This window comes from Anneissia japonica, unplaced genomic scaffold (assembly GCF_011630105.1).
Source record: "Anneissia japonica isolate Jap-2015-1 unplaced genomic scaffold, ASM1163010v1 scaffold287844_len763494_cov143, whole genome shotgun sequence".
In the NCBI taxonomy this organism is placed as follows: Eukaryota; Metazoa; Echinodermata; class Crinoidea; order Comatulida; family Comatulidae; genus Anneissia; species Anneissia japonica.
In genome coordinates this window covers 357,959-375,940 of record NW_022739814.1, presented here as the reverse complement: position 1 = coordinate 375,940, position 17,982 = coordinate 357,959, and the positions used below count along the sequence as shown (strand labels likewise).

At 34.6% G+C, this 17,982-nt stretch overlaps 1 protein-coding gene across 1 annotated transcript in view; it reads left to right on the top strand.

Annotated features, from left to right (window-relative positions):
- LOC117118039 (sodium- and chloride-dependent neutral and basic amino acid transporter B(0+)-like) overlaps positions 1-9,547 on the top strand; it is an 18,044-nt gene extending 8,497 nt beyond the window's left edge. Inside the window, exons 5-13 of the mRNA XM_033262525.1 lie at positions 3,186-3,318; positions 4,120-4,223; positions 4,501-4,625; positions 5,327-5,439; positions 5,540-5,668; positions 6,636-6,851; positions 7,750-7,914; positions 8,176-8,385; positions 8,653-9,547. Coding sequence (XP_033118416.1) covers positions 3,186-3,318; positions 4,120-4,223; positions 4,501-4,625; positions 5,327-5,439; positions 5,540-5,668; positions 6,636-6,851; positions 7,750-7,914; positions 8,176-8,331 — 1,141 coding nt within the window. The 3' untranslated portion in view covers positions 8,332-8,385; positions 8,653-9,547. The remainder of the gene's footprint in view (positions 1-3,185; positions 3,319-4,119; positions 4,224-4,500; positions 4,626-5,326; positions 5,440-5,539; positions 5,669-6,635; positions 6,852-7,749; positions 7,915-8,175; positions 8,386-8,652) is intronic.
- The last annotated feature ends 8,435 nt before the right edge of the window (positions 9,548-17,982 follow it).

The window sequence follows — 17,982 nt, the reverse complement described above, 5'->3', positions numbered from 1 at the left end:
TTCCAAGTGCTACGAATGTGTTATTAAATCTTGGAAAGTTCTTTAGCACTTTCCACACCTGAAGGTGATCGTACCATAATTGTTCCTGGGATGATTGCAATTGCATGATTAATGTGCAACGCAATTATTGTGTCTGCTTCTTCCAGATCAGATGCCAGCTCATCCACACACCATACGTTCCAGTTGGACAACTTAAAACATTCATTTTTCTTTGAAAAATAAATGCAATTCCCTTTAGGAATAATATCCTTATGTTCGTTCCATACATCTAGTATGAGATCAGTCATACGATCTTTGTTTGACCCATTCGTCAAGAAGCTTGAAAAATTCCTTGGTATTTTAGTGTTTTCCGAATTTATGAAAAAAAGAGCATTTGTCCCATAGTCATTTTGTTTCCCACTTTTAATAGACTTCGTATGCATCAACAATCACATCTACGCGACTGTACTTCTTAGGCAATTGATTCAACAGCCTTATCCCCAGCTCCTTAAATGTGAGTACCGGTAATCGAATATGTGGCCATCAGATCGACTATGTATGCAGAAACCACTGATGCAATCCGGAGTAATAGATAATTGGAGTGTATTCCTCTACTACTTTCAAGAGCTTGCTCCTTACTGTAGTTCTTCGCGTCCCTTCAGCATTAGTCAAACTTAAAGGCACCCAGGGGGGAAAAGGCACCCAGGGGGAAAAAAGAGAGAAAAAGAAAAAAATGATAGCCCAGAATGCCTCAAATGTTATGTTCGGGCGTCTAGAACACAAACATTTCGCGGGGGCATGCCCCGGACCCCCTACGACAGTGTTGTCTCAATCGGCTCAACTTTAAGCCCCACCTTCCGCCCCGCCCCTTTTTTGGACATTTCTGGATCCGCCCCTGGCACCAGTGTATGACAGTATGTTAATGCCTTGTTGAAGTCGATACTTGAACCTTGACGGTTTGCGATAACGAGTAGCTTTCTTAACACTAAAAAAAGTAACAATTCTACCCTTAGCCAATACCTTCTTCTTTAAAGAATTCAATCAAGAATTCATTTTTTTCCAGCTTCAATAATGAGAAGAACGTGGCTGTAGAGGTTTTTTTTTATCTGTATTCTATCATCTTGTAGTATTTTGAGAACAGACTTCACCTTTTTCTCAGATCTGATAATCCGAGGGCCTACTATTCAGATTATATTCTATTTGAACTTTGACCCTTAACTTTTGAACGAACCCCATACCTGTCCAACTGTCATTCTTTCTCGAATCTATGACCTAAATTACATTGAAAACATTATTTTTGTAAAATAATGCACTTTTGACCTAAATATGCTGAATTTGAACTTTGACCCCTCATTTCTCGAAAAATACCCCTCCCTGGACCAATCAACAATCAAATTCGGATTCTACGCCCAAAAATATATCAAAAAATGTTTCTTTTTTCACATTTATCACACAGGCAACACCCTTTCCCAGATTATGTCTTATTTGACCTTTGACCCCAATAACTTTTGAACGACTCCATACCTGTCCAATTTACTGTCATTTTTGGAATCTATGACCTAAATTACATTAGAAAACATTATTTTGGTACACTAATTCACTTTTATGACCCCCTTCCTTAAATATGCCAGATTTGACCTTTGACCCCACATATCTCGAAAAAGCCCCCTCCCCGGACCGATCAACAATCAGATTCGTAATCTACGTCAAAAAATACATTAGAAAAAGTTGGTCTGGTAAATTCTGCAAAAAGTGACACCTACACCTCATATACGACCGGTCTATTAGCATATCCTTGGCCCTCGTGCCTAAAGAAATGAAATGAAATGAAAAAATGAAATGATCTGAGGACCATTGAAAGGAAAACGTCCCAGACCAAATATTTTGAAAACGGATCAACTGAATGAAACATTCGGAAAAAGTTTAACCGAGTTACAAGGAATATAGTATTATGTGTTGCCGACGAATTAGTCAAGGGTGTACATTGGAGGGTCATTTCAATTTTTCAGAGATTCCAGACGTAAATATCTATAAAAAGTTTTCAATGGGTGTAAATGCAACTTTCTATGATAGTTTGGATAAAGATCCAGTAAAGAAATGACTTAATTGTTGTGATGATCCGGCGTGGGGTATGAATATGAGGACCATGTAAAGGAACGTCCCTGACCAGATATTTCAAAAATAGGTTAACTGATCCGAATAAAACTTTCGTGAAAGTTTAACCCAAGTTACAAGGAAGATATTATGATATGTAGGGGACGATCCAGGGTACTGTGTAAATTTGAGGGTCTTTTAAATTGCTTACGTCCCAGTTATGGATAAAAATGACACTTTGCAGAATAGTTTTTCATGGTGAAATGAAGAAATGATCCAATTTTGTGACGATCGGCAGTAAGGTGTGGATATGAAGACCATTTAAAGATTTTTTGTTGACAATTGATTTAATTAATTAAACGCAATTTGCGTTTTTTGTAAAGCGCATAAACCAGTTACAGCTAGGTTAAACTCAAAACAACTGTGATATGCATGAACAATTTTGCTTTAAGTCAATGAATCGCTATGAACTGAAAATGCACTTTCCTGTGTAAGGTCAGCCCATATATTGCGCAATGATTGTGAGTCTCGATGCACTTCGTTCATTGCAACCATAGTTCAAGTCTCACTAATAACGTCGCAGTGAACTTGGTTTTCCACTTAATTAAATTTATATTGGTTTTCTTTTTTTTTTTACTTTATACCTTTTAACGAGTTTCCTTTAGCAGCAGCAGCAGCAGCAGCAGCAGCAGCAGTAGTAGTAGTAGTAGTAGTATTAATAAAACCTTATAAAACTAGAGCAGTCACTCCATGAGTGCATACCTCCGGTCTATTCTTCAATACCAAACAATACGTAGGCCGATGATTCAGGCACATTCAGCTTCTTGAGTGCAGTAGCATCCCTTTAAGAAAATAATTGAATCACTAAACCTATTCAGGCATATTTATTTTTTGAGTGCTACCCCTGCCAGTACCCGAATACGAGGGGCGATTCCATTATTTGTCTTTTGTGCTCGAAGGGTGAACATCGATTTTCCATGACCTTGTACCATTCCACTAAATGTTATGATGAGGCCATTAATTAGTTTTTGCGTAATCTTGCGACAGGGAGACAGCGATGAATACATAACCTCCTCTGAGGGAAGTAATAAATGATAAATTTATATTTCTAGGAATGCTGTTCTTCACGAGGCCCCTGGTATTGGTCAGGTGGGATCGATTGTGTGGCCTCTCATGGGCTGCCTGATCTTCGCTTGGGTCATCATCTACATCTGTTTACGAAGGGGCATCAAATCATCCGGAAAAGTAAGAATTCTTTTTTTTTTCTTTCTACACTACTGAATGGGTTTATCATTATTGACATGATAATACATTTGAAAATCATGTAATATCTAATAGGCCTACTTATTTATTTATTCATTATTATTTCGACATGCTTATATGGCGCAGTACGAAGCACAGTGCCTACTTGTTACTAAAATTACATTGCAAAACAAAAAAATAAAGTGTGATTAAAAAAAAAAAACAAAAAAAAAACTCTGAGAAAAGACACTCTTTAAGACGAGTTTGAATATAGAGGTGCATGCCGATTGCGCTTTTCTCAAATCAAAAAGTGCGTTCCAAGTGTATCTGGAGCAGCAAAAGAAAACACAAATCATCGCCTGCTTTCGTCTTCGATCCAGGAACAAAAAGCAGGATAAAATCATTAGAGGAACGGTGTCGACAACATTTTTTATTTTGTTGACTAACGATGACTGTGACTTCATCAGGTGAGTGATATGGTGCATTTGACAATCTCTCAATGTTTAATGTTATTAAAATGTTGATTCATAAACATTAATCTTAAAATCACAACAGAATTCCAGCTAACCATAACAATTGGATAATAATAACAGGAATAGTAATGATAATTTGTATGCATTCATATATATATATATATATAAGGAAAAATACATTTTAATAACTATTTTATTTAAAATAAATGTGATGTAATATCTTATAATAATAATGTAGTTGTATCCGTTCTGTCTAACTAAGCACTTATCAGATGAATTATCCACAGAATTATCTTTCGGATTAAATATGCTTTTACGTGACTTCCGTTAGGTGTGGTTGGATGCAGCTGTTCAAATCTTCTTTTCCCTGAGCACATCATGGGGTGGGTTGCTAACGTTGTCCTCCTACAACCGGTTCCGCAACAACTGCTGCTTGTGAGTATACCTGCTGATAAACAGTCGAATTTCTAATGATGATGATAATGACGATGATAAAGATGAGGATAATTATATCGAGGTTAATGAGGATAGTGATTATGATGATGAAGATGATGATATTGATAATAATAATGATGATAATAATAATAAATTAATAACATTAATAATATTAACAATAAAATTATCTATAATTAATTTTACATTGATGTCTATTTATATTATATGCTATTTATCATTGATAATTAAATTAAATTATTATTATTATTACTTATAGCGACGCAATGTTTATTGCCATTGCCAACTGCCTCACCAGTGTGCTCGCAGGATTTGTGATCTTCTCAATCATCGGATTCATGGCACATGAGTTGGGAAAAGAAGTCAGTGAAGTCGTAGACCAAGGTATAAGGCCACTGGTTATTAAGGTCTCAGATAACACCATGTGGAGGAAACTGATATATCGATGGATGGGTCTTTATTATTAAAGTTACTTTTTCTCATGGTCAAATCTACTCTCTAAAGATGATAAAACCATAACGGCAATCCTGCTCATTCTAGTGGAAATTGTGGTTAAGAAGATGCTTGCCTTCCAGTCCCAGGGTCTTGGATTACTTGTGACAGTACAGGATTTGTTTTTTCAGGACTAAAAACACATAACCCACTCTGGCTTCGTAATGAGATCTAAGGTGATAAAACATCACGATATTTCATCTATCTAAGAGGGTCTCCTCAAAATCAGCCGACCTTCTAGGACACGCTGTATGTCACCCTCTTTAAGTATGCTTTTTAAATAACTGACGACGCGCGTCTTAATCTTCGGTGGTGAACTTTTCTTATCATTTTACCCTATGTCTCTACCCCTCCTCCTACTACAAACCATAAAGAGGTCGGCTTTACCCACCAGACCAAGATTCCGAACTATAATAATTAAAAGTATGCAGATTAAAGCTATTCCTAAACTGAATAGGCCTAACTATGTCATTAAAGTTTTATGAAATTTTAGCCGCTAATTCAAAAGAATACATTATCACCTAATATGTGACCCAGATTCAGTATTCGTTGACTTTAAATTAATTCCTAATTTGTATTTATATTTTCATTAGGCTTTGGTCTTGCCTTCATTGCCTACCCTGAGGCCCTGACTAGGCTACCGGCTGCTCCTGTCTGGTCTGTCTTGTTCTTCTTCATGCTGCTGACTTTGGGCCTGGACACACAAGTAAGAAAAGCTGCTGTAAATGATACTCAATTTAATTCGTTAATCTTCAGGATAAATAACATTACATTGGTTTTTAATTTTTGATTTTTTTCTGTTTAAGTTCACCATCATGGAGACCATAGTCACCTTCATCACCGATGTATTCCCAGACCTGCGGGTGAAAAAACCAAAAGTTCTCCTGGCGAGCTGTTCTATTATGTTTCTTGCTTCGCTTATCTGTGTCACGGAGGTATTCTGAATACAATTTCGTATTGTAGAAAAGACTGTGGAAGTATGTAGTTAAGAAGGGATGGATTTAAGATCGTGTCCATGACCACATCGTAAAATGAAATTAGATTCTGGACTTGCATTAAACATTGAATCTATTATGTATGTATAGTGCATATTATTGTATAGCATCTTCATCCAGGATATTGGTAAACCTGGTTTGTGATGTAAGGCCCCATAAACAAAATTATTAGTTTATTATCCCCTCCCTCATCACTTTTGGAGAAATTCTGATTTTTTTTCTTTGAATTAACATACATTTTTATTTCAAACGATCGTTTTTTCCATCTTTTTTTATTTGAAAAGTTTGATTTCTTGCAAATATGTTGACTGGTAAAACAAAAACATCTTTTAAACATAAATTTAATTCCATCATTATGACTTTTTATATATTTTTTCCTTAACCATTAATTGCGAACATCGGTAAAATATGTGCTGGGTTAACAAAAAAGAAAAACAAAAACAAAAACTAAAACTAAAACTAAAACAAAAAAGCAAAAAGCAAAAACAAAAAGAAAAGAAAAAAAAATCCTCCCTCCTTCATCAGTTTTTATTCTTTGATAAAGTGATAAACTAATAATTTTTTTCATGGGGCCTAACCATGGTTAAATATTGATGTTTAAAAAATACGGTATTTTATTGAAATTAATACCGATAAGCCTTTAAATACTTTACGGTCGGTGGTTAATAATATGCTCCTCTTTCTTTTTCATGGTGTGTGTAGAGTTCTTTAAGCTAGTATTGTTCTCACAACCAAAAACAACATCCCCTCTTTCTCTCTCTATGCCTCGGAAAGACAATATGAGCACCATAGGTCCCGAAATTCTTGAATGCACCATCCATTTAAATACAATAGTAAACTGAATGCATAACACAGATCTTGTAACCTATATTAAACCCAGAAATGTGTGGTTATTTCTCTTTCTCAGGCTGGGGTGTTCTGGGTCAATTTGTTGGATTCATACTCAGCAAGCTTCGTCATTCTCACCTTCGCCACAATGGAGTGCATCGTCATATGTTGGGTGTATGGCTACGACCGATTCAAGGGAGACATCAGGATCATGATCGGCGAAAGAAGGGTCAACAGCATGTTCTTCAACTACTGGCGGGTCTGCTGGTGCTTCCTTACCCCTGTTGTCCTGACCGTTCGTATCACACAATATTATACTTACAGTTGGCTTAATGACAACGCAGGGACGTAGGCTAGTAACTGATTGGGGGTACCGAAATTCAAAATGCAGACTAAAATCTTACGCCAATCTTACGCCTCAGCCAACGCCCATGTACTGAACTCGTACAAACCTGTTGCCTGAATTATTTCTTTACTCCCCGTCAACAGCACATTAAATCCATCCTTTATGATTTACATTGGCTTACTGTTAAAGAAAAAAGTAAGCCTATATTCAAACTAGGGCCTACTTTTACTTGTTTTTAGGTCACTCTCATTTAAACAACCATCTTATTTTTTGGTGTTTCTTATGCCCTATGTTTTCTCACGTGCACTCGTGCAAACGCATAAACATAAACGTAAAGCATTATGGTCAACGTTCATTTCCTGTTCAGCTCTCTCCCCCACCTCTATCTCTTCTCTGAAACCTTACCCATTTTCGTAATAAACAGTCAGCAAATTTAAGTTCTATTTAAGAAGAATTTCTAAACTTCTTTCTAAAGCTTTTAACTTTGGTTTAATTTTCACTTGCGCCTTTGATAACTTGAATTGGCGCGGTAAAAATGTCTGAATTATCAATATTTATTCTTGCTTTAATATAGTTGAATAGGCCTACAGTATAATAATAAGATTGATCAAATAAGATACCGGTAAGTTTCTCTTTAAAGAGTAATTATTGACTACTGGAAGTCAAACACAGCACTTGCTAATTTTCAGTTTCAGGCCACTCAGATTGTTTGATGGTGTGTAAATAAATATAAAAAAATACTGGTTTTGCAGCATTCAAAATAATATTGATTGGTTAACATAAAATTAATTTAAATTTGCATTTCAGTGTTGTTATTTTAATAACTGACAAAATTTAATATTAACAGTTGGTACAGTTGTACAGCTTCGTCAACTGGGAGGCGCCATCTTACAATGGGGAATTTCCAGGCTGGGCGCACATCATCGGTTGGGCGATTACTGGTTCGACCTTCATCTTGACTCCTATCTTCATCTTGGTGGAGATCAAGAATGCATCGGGAACATTTCTTGAGGTAAACGTCGAATAATAGTTTTGAACTATTGTGTTAATTATTATTCTATAAAGTTCATATTATTATTATTCATAACCACCAGTATTATTAGCTTTGTTTATGTAGTCCCTTCAGTTTTTTACCATTTCAATGACAGATATTTTTTAGAGATCAAACACTTTATAATACTTCACTACAGGTTGTCTTATACTATTAAACATTCATATACTTCTGTGCTGTTTAGTATTCTATTTATCAAGTCTTCATTGATTCATCTCACAGCGCCTTCGATTCATCAGCCGTCCGACAGCAGAGTGGGGCCCAAGGAAGGAGAGGCATCGTAACTTGGTGCCATATCTGAAGAATGAGACATCCTCCTGCAGAGATGCTTCTGGAAAGTCACCGCCCCAAATGATAGATCTTATACACGAGATCTAAGGGGTAAGGCGTCGTCCCGGGGGTGAGGTGATAAAGCCCCAGGGACATAAGTAGGTATGTCACGTGAAAAGTCAGATGTATTGCCAAAGTTTTTTGACATAATGCCAATGAAAAAAGATGCCTTAAAGTCACATGTCAATCAATCATAACATTCTATAAAGTTCAGTAGGCCTCCCAACTCCTTTACGTGATCAAAATTATGATGTTAATTGGCCGAAACTTTCATTTCCAAAAAAAAAAAAATATATATATATAATAATAATAATAAATTGTCTTAGAATTTTGTTCTAAATTACAAATCATATTGTTCTATAATTTCAGGATTTGTCTTTAAATACGAAGTATCAAATTAACAAGTTGCTGCTTAAAAATCAAAATACGAACAAAAATGTCGAAAGAGCAACTTGAATACAAGAAAACGACAACTGTCTAAAATGCTGGGTAAAAGAAATGGACAAAATGTCAATGAAGATCGCATGAAAATTCAAACTGAAACGACAATTGATAAAATTCTGAAGGAATTCACAAAAACAGCAATGAGAAAAAATGCTAATTAAGACGGCAATAGAATTATCAATGAAGAAACATTCCATTTAACGGCAATGGACAAAATTCTGGCGAAATTGGCAATGGACATAATTGCTGAAGAAAAACCTATGGATTAAAATGCAAAGTAAACGACAATAGATAAAACACTGATAAAAATTCAAGGACAAAAAAAAAATGGCACTGGTCATATGCTTATAAAAACGCTGTAGACTAAAAATGCAGTGCACATGGCAAGAGATAAAAGGCAGATGAAAATTACAAGACAAAACAATGCCAATTTAACGGCAATGAACACACATGCATTTTAAAATGTCATGAGCAACAATGCCAGTGTAAACGACAATACACGAAAATGCCGATATAACGACAATGGACTAAAATGCCTGTAACAAGAGGAAATGGCAAAAGTACCAGCAAAATGTCAACGAAAAAAAAATGCCGCTGAAAACAGCAATGGACAACATTTTGGCAAAATTGGCAATGGACAAACTGCTGATTAAAAATCTTGACTAAAATACATTGAAACGCGGCAATAGCCAAAAACGCCGTTATAAACGGCAATGGACTAAATGCTTGTGAAAGCAGCAATGGACAAAAATGCACTAGGAGATGCCGGATGAATGGTAATGGATACAATCCGGCGAAATTCAAAATTGACAAAATGCTGATAAAACCTTATTATTATTATGCAGTGAAAACGGCAATGTGCCAGATGGCGGAAAAATACAATGGGCAAAAATGCTGTTTAAGAAATTAATGGACAAAATGGTGGCCAAGACACCAATGGACAAAATGCCGTTCAAGACTGCAATGGACAAATAATGCCGGTGAAAAGGGCAATGGACAAGACATGAAATTATTATAATTGCATAAGGTAAAACAATAATTTTTTTTATAATGACGACAGTGCTCTTTTATATTCTTTCTACTATTTGTGTTGAAAATGAAACAACAATAGAACAACAACATTCAACAACAGAATTCGTAGTACTAGCAGTAGGACTTCAAATTTTATTGTGTTGTATTTCAGCTTGCATGCTCATAACATTGTTGCACCATTTTATAGAGTCACTTGTAATTTTGGCATTCCACCATGTTATGTATATTTTATATATTATTGGGGAAAATGTATTTGGTATAGTCCTAATGATATAGCAGCAATAGTTTAATGAATTATGCTAAAAGATGAGCATGCAACGTGTTTAAGTATTAAAGTGATGGAGATAAATTCATAATACAGTAATTGTAAGGGGTTTTTTTTGTTTTAAATTTCAGACTTGGTATCAAGATGGATGCCATTCGGACCACACCACTATACGGTGACTAGGACTTAACTCCTGGAAATGAACTAGACTACATTCAACACTTGAATGAAGAACATTCTTATGAATCAAAGATATTGGAAACACTCTGTTACGCAATCACTAGAATAAAGTAGGCTCTGATGAAGAAATTGTGCTGTTTTGGTTGAGATGCCACTCTCTCAATCAACAACAGCTTCACTACACACGAGGCATAAGGAGAAATAAGAGTAGAATATATTCTGTTAATCAATTTGTACACTCGATTTACAGTATTTACAGAAAAATAATTACCAAATGTAAAATTGTAAAAAAAAAAAAAAAAAAAAAAATTGATAAAAAAAAGATTAAAATAAATACCTGGGAAAATATGTATTGCGCCTGTAGAAAAATGATTTTGTCACCGGTGCCTAAAGATATAAATATTAATTATTTTTAAAGACAAAAAAAAAACGTAGTCTATACTTGTAATGTTTTAAATGGTTGGCCAGGAGATGTCTATGTATTATGGAATATAGAAAGTCAGTCATTGTACATTTGTTATACAGTATTTTTAGAAGAGTATGTTTAAAATAAAACATACAATAGCCGAAACAAATCAAGAAAAAAAAAAAAAAAAAAAAGGGGGATAAAAGGTATTGTTAGAAGCCAATCCAGTTTCTGGTGTAGATACTTCCAATTATTATTATTATTATACTTTAATTGTTTAAAATGTTTGTAATCAACAAAACGTCTCTATGAAATCGTAATGAACATTTCTTATACATGTAATACGAGTGTATAAATTGACATGTAATCAAATACTATTTATATATTATACCATTTTTATCGCATAAATTGTGAAAGAATAAATGAAATGAAATAAAATGCTGTGTGTATTCTATATTTATTTATAAGCTGTAAGTGTTACTTTAGAACTACATAATATCTAATCTGTTATCTATTATTAATATTGTTATTATTATCATCATCATCATAATCATCAACATTATCATCATCATCATTATCATTATTCGACTGCTGCAGATTCATCTATCCATGTTGACAATTTTAAATATAAATTAAAACTTTATATCTCTGGATAAAGCAGAAAACGTAAATTCCTTTGCTTTCTCATCATTATATCCTGAATAATCTGTAATATATATTTGTAGGTTTTGTTTATGTAGCAGTTTATAAATTCTTAGTAAACCTACACCTTTTCTTGTTTCATTATTGTCTATTTCTATTCTATGTCCATTGGCCTCTTGGGAACGCTCCCACCCCAGTAAACCCCAATAAGAATGTCTGAAGCAAAACATTATTATCACGCCCAAGTAATTATTAATTTCACTCACTTAATCGTCGAACCGTACTCCCCCCTTCGTCCACACAATTTTTAGAATCCTAGATACGCCACTGTCTTTCGCCCGGAATTACAAAGTAAACCATCGTCACTAATACCGATACAGCTTTCCAAACCATGATCAACCAAACAGCAACCGAGGGATATTGGATCGAAATCCTGATTGGGATTATACCATTTTAAAAGCTAATATTTATTATTTGTTATGTATTACTGATGAAGGTTTTTGTCCGCACCGTACTAAAGACATACTTGATATGTTCTTGTGCAAGGCTCTTTAAATTTAATATTGTACACACAATAGTTCTGTTCAGTAACATATTAACACTTTAGATGTGAAAGTTGGTAACATGCGAGAACACGTAGGTAAACTAATTGGGAATACTGTTTACATAGGTGGCATATGACAACACAAAGGTGACATGAGAACACATAGGTGGCATATGAGAACACACACGTCACATGGGAGCACGTAGGTGGCATATAAGACAGGGACGTAGCCAGGATGTTGAAAGGGGGGAGCCGTTATACGAATTACGTATGACCCCGGCGGGGTCAAGGGGGCGAACCCCCCCTGTGAAGTAGCGCACTCTGAACGTTCTTAGGACTGTTTGAGAAATCAACAGTGGCAGATCCAGGAATTGGAAAGAGAGGTGAACCAGGGAGAGACTTTCACAGACCGAGGAACCACCCACCATGGTTGGGGCCGAGGTAAGAAAATTTATGATTAGGGCAATTCTAGATGGCCGGAAATTAAAATCTCGCACTTCAATTTGAATATATTTTTCTTTTTTTTTCCCTTAAAGAAATGAAGACGGGCGGGGGGCCCCTTGAATCCACTTCTGCTCAAAACATTCTTTATCCAGAATAGTCATAATCACGAAAAATGGACATGAAAAACCAGATCACATCCTAAAAACAATCAGCAGTCACTAAGACATACATCAGGAGCCGACTCGATGGAGTTTAATGTCATACCCAGGGAAGGGCACAGATCTGTTTTGAAAGGTGGAGGGGGAGGGCATTTTGTGAGTTGACACCCACCTCAGCCCCACAATGGTTGGAGCTGAGGTGAACAAATTTGAGGAAATACCGGTAGTACCTCTAGATGGCCAGAAATGACACTTTTAGTAAAATTCATCATCATCACATCACCATTAGTCAAAATGAAGCGCCAAAAAAAGTCTCATGATCTTTTATCAGGGATTTTTGACAACCATAGAGATCTTATAGTTACATGTTTAGAAGCATACATTTTGAGTGATCCCAGGAAAGAATTTGTATTGGCTCAAGAATAAGCTTTAAAATTTTAACACTGTGTACAAAGGGGGGGGGGGGGAGGAGCTCCCACGTCCCTGATATAAGAACACGTAGGTGGCATATGAGAACACATAGGTGGCATATGAGAACACATACGTGGCATATGAGAACACATGTGGAAATAGGTGACATGAGAAAACAGCTGGCATAAGAGCACATAGGTGGTATATGGGAATACATACGTGGCATATGAGAACACATGTTGAAATAGGTGACATATGAGAACACAGTTGGCATAAGAACACATGTGGTATATGGGAATACATACGTGGCATATGAGAACAAATGTTGAAATAGGTGACATATGAGAACACAGTGGCATAAGAACACATAGGTGGTATATGGGAATACATACGTGGCATATGAGAACACATGTTGAAATAGGTGACATATGAGAACACAGTTGGCATAAGAACACATGTGGTATATGGGAATACATACGTGCCATATGAGAACACATGTTGAAATAGGTGACATGAGAACACAGTGGCATAAGAACACATAGGTGGTATATGGGAATACATACGGGGCATATGAGAACACATGTTGAAATAGGTGACATATGAGAACACAGTGGCATAAGAACACATAGGTGGTATATGGGAATACATACGTGGCATATTAGAACACATAGGTGGCAATACATTGTAACAGTTAAGAACACAGAGTAGGTAACAACATATGTTAACAAAGCAAACATATAGGGAATGTGTTTTATTCTGAGAATACATAGAAAATGTGAGAACACATAAGTAACGCATAGCCACAAATGGACATGATGTGTAATATGAATGTATAGCTGGTTTTCATAAAATAGCTACAGGCTATCCCAGGTTTCAGAAATGCTGATTGGTCATTCGTTTGCGTTCATAACACCTACGCTATGCAGCAATTGGATGGAAACCAAACCTAACAATAAAATACATATAAGATTTTTGGTCAACAAATTTAAGAAAGGGATCTTTATTTTTCTACATTTTGCACTTGAATGTTGTGTAAATTTTTTGTCTGATGTAAGGTATCACCTGCCTAAATTCATTACAAAATATTGATTATGGGTTATTCTTATTCCGTCTGATAAATACCCTTTGAAAACAAATAGTGAGACAGGCTTAATAGCAAGCATTGCGATTTAATCTGTTAACTTTAGTGTTAGGAGAAAAAAAATATTTTGCGCCTGCCACCCCCCACCCCCTATACAATTTTCAGCATTAAAGGCAAACAAAAAAATTTTTTTAGGCCTTATCGTAATAAAATGCAGGACTAATAATACATACTTAACACTCAATTTCAGTTATTACATACGGAAAAATTTATTGTGTTATTTCCTCATTGAAACCTTTAATTTAAAGGACTAGAATGTTTACATTTAGCTGAGATAAAGTCAAATGCATATTTAGGGGCTATATTTGACAAACCTTATGGTAATGTCAAACATTGTATATCTACTAAAATACAAAAATGATGTATTGAATTCACTGATCATGAAATAACAGGCGAAAAAAACTGATTTTAAAAACCATCTATTCATTTTTGCAAAGATGTACAAAATGAAAGTTTTTTTTTTACTCTAAATACATCATCAACTGAAATATACAGATTTGTATAGCTATGCCACAGTTTTTAACTGTTAAATCACAGAACAATTCTTATTCAACCCATAACGAAAATATATTTGATTACTGTTCATTATATTGATTGTGATCATAAAGTCATAAAGCATAATATAATATACTGTATAATTTAAAAAGGTTAAAATTATTGAGTACCTTCTTGAATAATAAACACCTTGATCTTCGGAATAACTATGATATTGAATACTCTTCTATTCTAAAGTAGTTTGGATACTAGCATTGCAAATTCAATTCAGCTGCTAATAGCTGGTTCACTTGTGGCAGTGACTGTGTATCGAAAATACTAGAAATAAAAGATAGAGCTCTCGCATTGTAAAAATGAGGCGGAAGTCGTGCCCAACGTAGGCGGCGCCCTTCTTTTTAACCATGCAAGTTTCCTATACTTCGTGCCCAACGTACAGGGCGCCCTTCTGTTCCTAAGTATATCAAGACGCAAAAGGCGCCCTTCCTTTTCCACTAATGGAGGAAAACTTTTTCACTAGGAGTGCGTCCGGCCATGCGATTCTGCGCTGTATTGTTGTTTTATTCTTTACTGATTCATGATTATGCTTTAATTGTTTTGTGTATTATTTGGATAATAGCAATGATTTCTACCGCCACCAAGGAGGTTATGTCCAGTTTGTTTTTATATCTAGTATCTTTGTTGAGAATTGATAATAAAATACGCAACGACTTGGTAACGAAAGTTGGCACAAGTTTTTTTAGATCCAGCTGTAGGGGGCGTCCCATTTTTCGTATTCCCACCATGCATTTCGGTGGAACACGGTGGAACACTTTTTTGTGTGGGGAACTCTATCTTGTATTCCTAGTATCTTTGCTGTGTATTATCTGGTTACTATTACAACCAGGTCCACTCTATAGTTACATTTAAAGAACTAAAAAGAAAGTTACTGTAGTAAATCATCAAATCCCTGCATACAGTACCTGAACTTTTTACCCATAAATATAAAACTTATCGAATAATGCATGAATAGTCTATTTAAAATATTATAAACGTTTTATGTTTGATCTAATTTTCTTCATGCCTTATAATGTTAAAAGGTCCTACAAGTTGACTAACCATTCACAGAGAAACAGAACCGGGAGTGCAGTTGTGAATTTAAATTTGTGTTTGTGATGTGTGCATTCGTAATAATAATTGAATAAATAATTTTGATTGGCCAGTTAACTTTAACAATTTATTAGTATTTTTGAGCATTCAGGTGAATATTTAAATGGATGCAGTATAATACTGTAATGTATATAATCAGTGTTAATTATCTCAATTATAATTATAATATATTCGAAAAAAGGCAAACACACCAAAAAGGTACATCAGTCTCTGCGACTGGTTGAAACATGGGCTACCACTAACAGAGAAGTAGGGGTGTGCAACAATGTAAAGCACACATAGGCACTTTATTGCAATATGTGCTATAAAAATATAGCATTCAAGTGTTACTTTGTGTGCTATGGAGTGAACTGCCACAACCATCACTTAACAATTTAATTTACATATTCATGAGATAAAAACCGAAAATCAAGGCCAAGAGGAGGACAGCTCCGATTGTAACATATCGACTCCTCCACCACGGTTTATATTCAATCTCCTCGTTCTTCCTTCGTCTATGCTTCTTGCCTTTATTCATCACTCGTTTAAATTCCTCTTCATCTCGCTGGAATTAAATAAAGATTTGTGAATGTTCGTAATGGCGTCATATCCACTAACCATCTTGTTTGTAAAATTGAGAGTTGTATATGGGAGGTTTGTAATTGGGATATGATACTGTACTGTATAGAGTTTGCTGATTAAGTGCCTTTGAACATTTTTGATGGATTTTGGCGCTATATAAATTTCATAATTGATCAATTGATATTGGTATTGCTATTTATAATATTAAATGCTATAATATTTAAATGCTTGAATAAGCGCCGTGGCGCTTCTAAATTATTCTGAGGCTTCTGTGCGGTGAATAATCAAGAGCGACCCTTATTCAAGCACTTACGGTATTGCAATACTGCAATTACAACCATTGTTGTTGACGTTCATGCTATTAAGGAAACTATATCTGTATTGGAATGCAAATTATATAATAAATATTAATTACCATCTGTTGTTTTTTCAGCTCTAGTTCATTCCTTAATTCTTCCTCTTCTTTCAATTTCTTCTGTTTTTCTATCAGTTGCTTGCAGTTATCATCACACTCTAATTTGGCTTCATTTGATTGCACAAGCGGACAGGGGAAATTCTGGAAAAAAATATGCTGGAATTGTCAATCATAAAACAACAGTTTGTAGAAAAAAATGAAGATAAATATGTTTGGCATGTATAAACTATTTTTTATTATCCTATAAATAAAAGACAAGTAGGCTTATGGTCAACCTGTACAATTTACATACGCTACAAACTGAATCTCAACAAGAATACTGCCCTGCTCTGAGAAAAGGCATTAAGTAGCAAAATCATAGTTTTTAGTAAATTAGCAAAACGCGTTTGAGTTTTTCCCAAGAAAAGTACAAATGATTTCAAATTTGTTAAACTATGGTTTGCTTAGATATATTATTCAAAAATTTGCCACATACTTTTCATTAATTTTATTATTAAGGGGGCCAAAATGGAGATAATGCCTTTTTTCAGAGTATTTATAACTATGAATATAGATAAATACTTTTGAAATCGGGCATTATCTGCAAAAGTGTTTATAAACATGCATTATTATTAATTTATTGAAATGTATGTATATGAAATTTAATCTACAGATTTATAACATATATTTTATAAAAATCTTGCTCCAAAAACAAGTGAAAACTAATATTTAAAAATATTAAAATGGTTGAAACCACAAAGTCTTCTATTTAATTTTTAAAAACCGAAGTATATGTATGAAATCTAAAGGTTAGTGTAAAAATTGAAGGCTAGTATACTCGGACATTTTAAAATGAGGAATTTAATTGTGTACACGAGGAAAATGCGCAGAGGGGAGGGGGAAGGAGCCGGTGTTGTGAGGGGGAGGGTGAGATAGGATAGAGTGAAATTATTTTAAACGTATTTTATTTATGGTTCGGTAACTAGCATGCCATCATATTTGTAAATCTCTTCATCCTCTTAATTATCATCATCCACACCATCATCATAATCATTACCATTATCGATTGATAATTAGAATAGGCCTATCATAATAATTAAATCGATCGACTAATAATAAAATAAACAAAGCATTATAATTTCAAATTCAAAGTTTATTGATAATAACTTGTTAATTAACAATAACATGTAGAAAAATGTATATAAAAATGGTGTGCTAATTTTAATTATAAGATTAATTAATTTATATTTATTAAGTTATAATATACATTGCAACTATTATCTTTACAATGATTTAATGATACAATACAACATATGTTATACAAATGAGTGCAAAACATTTTAAAAGTTTTATTACAATGCTCCGACTTTTACAATTTTTTAAATAGTTATTTACACTTTTTCTTTCACAATTGCATTACTCAATGTCCCTTCCTC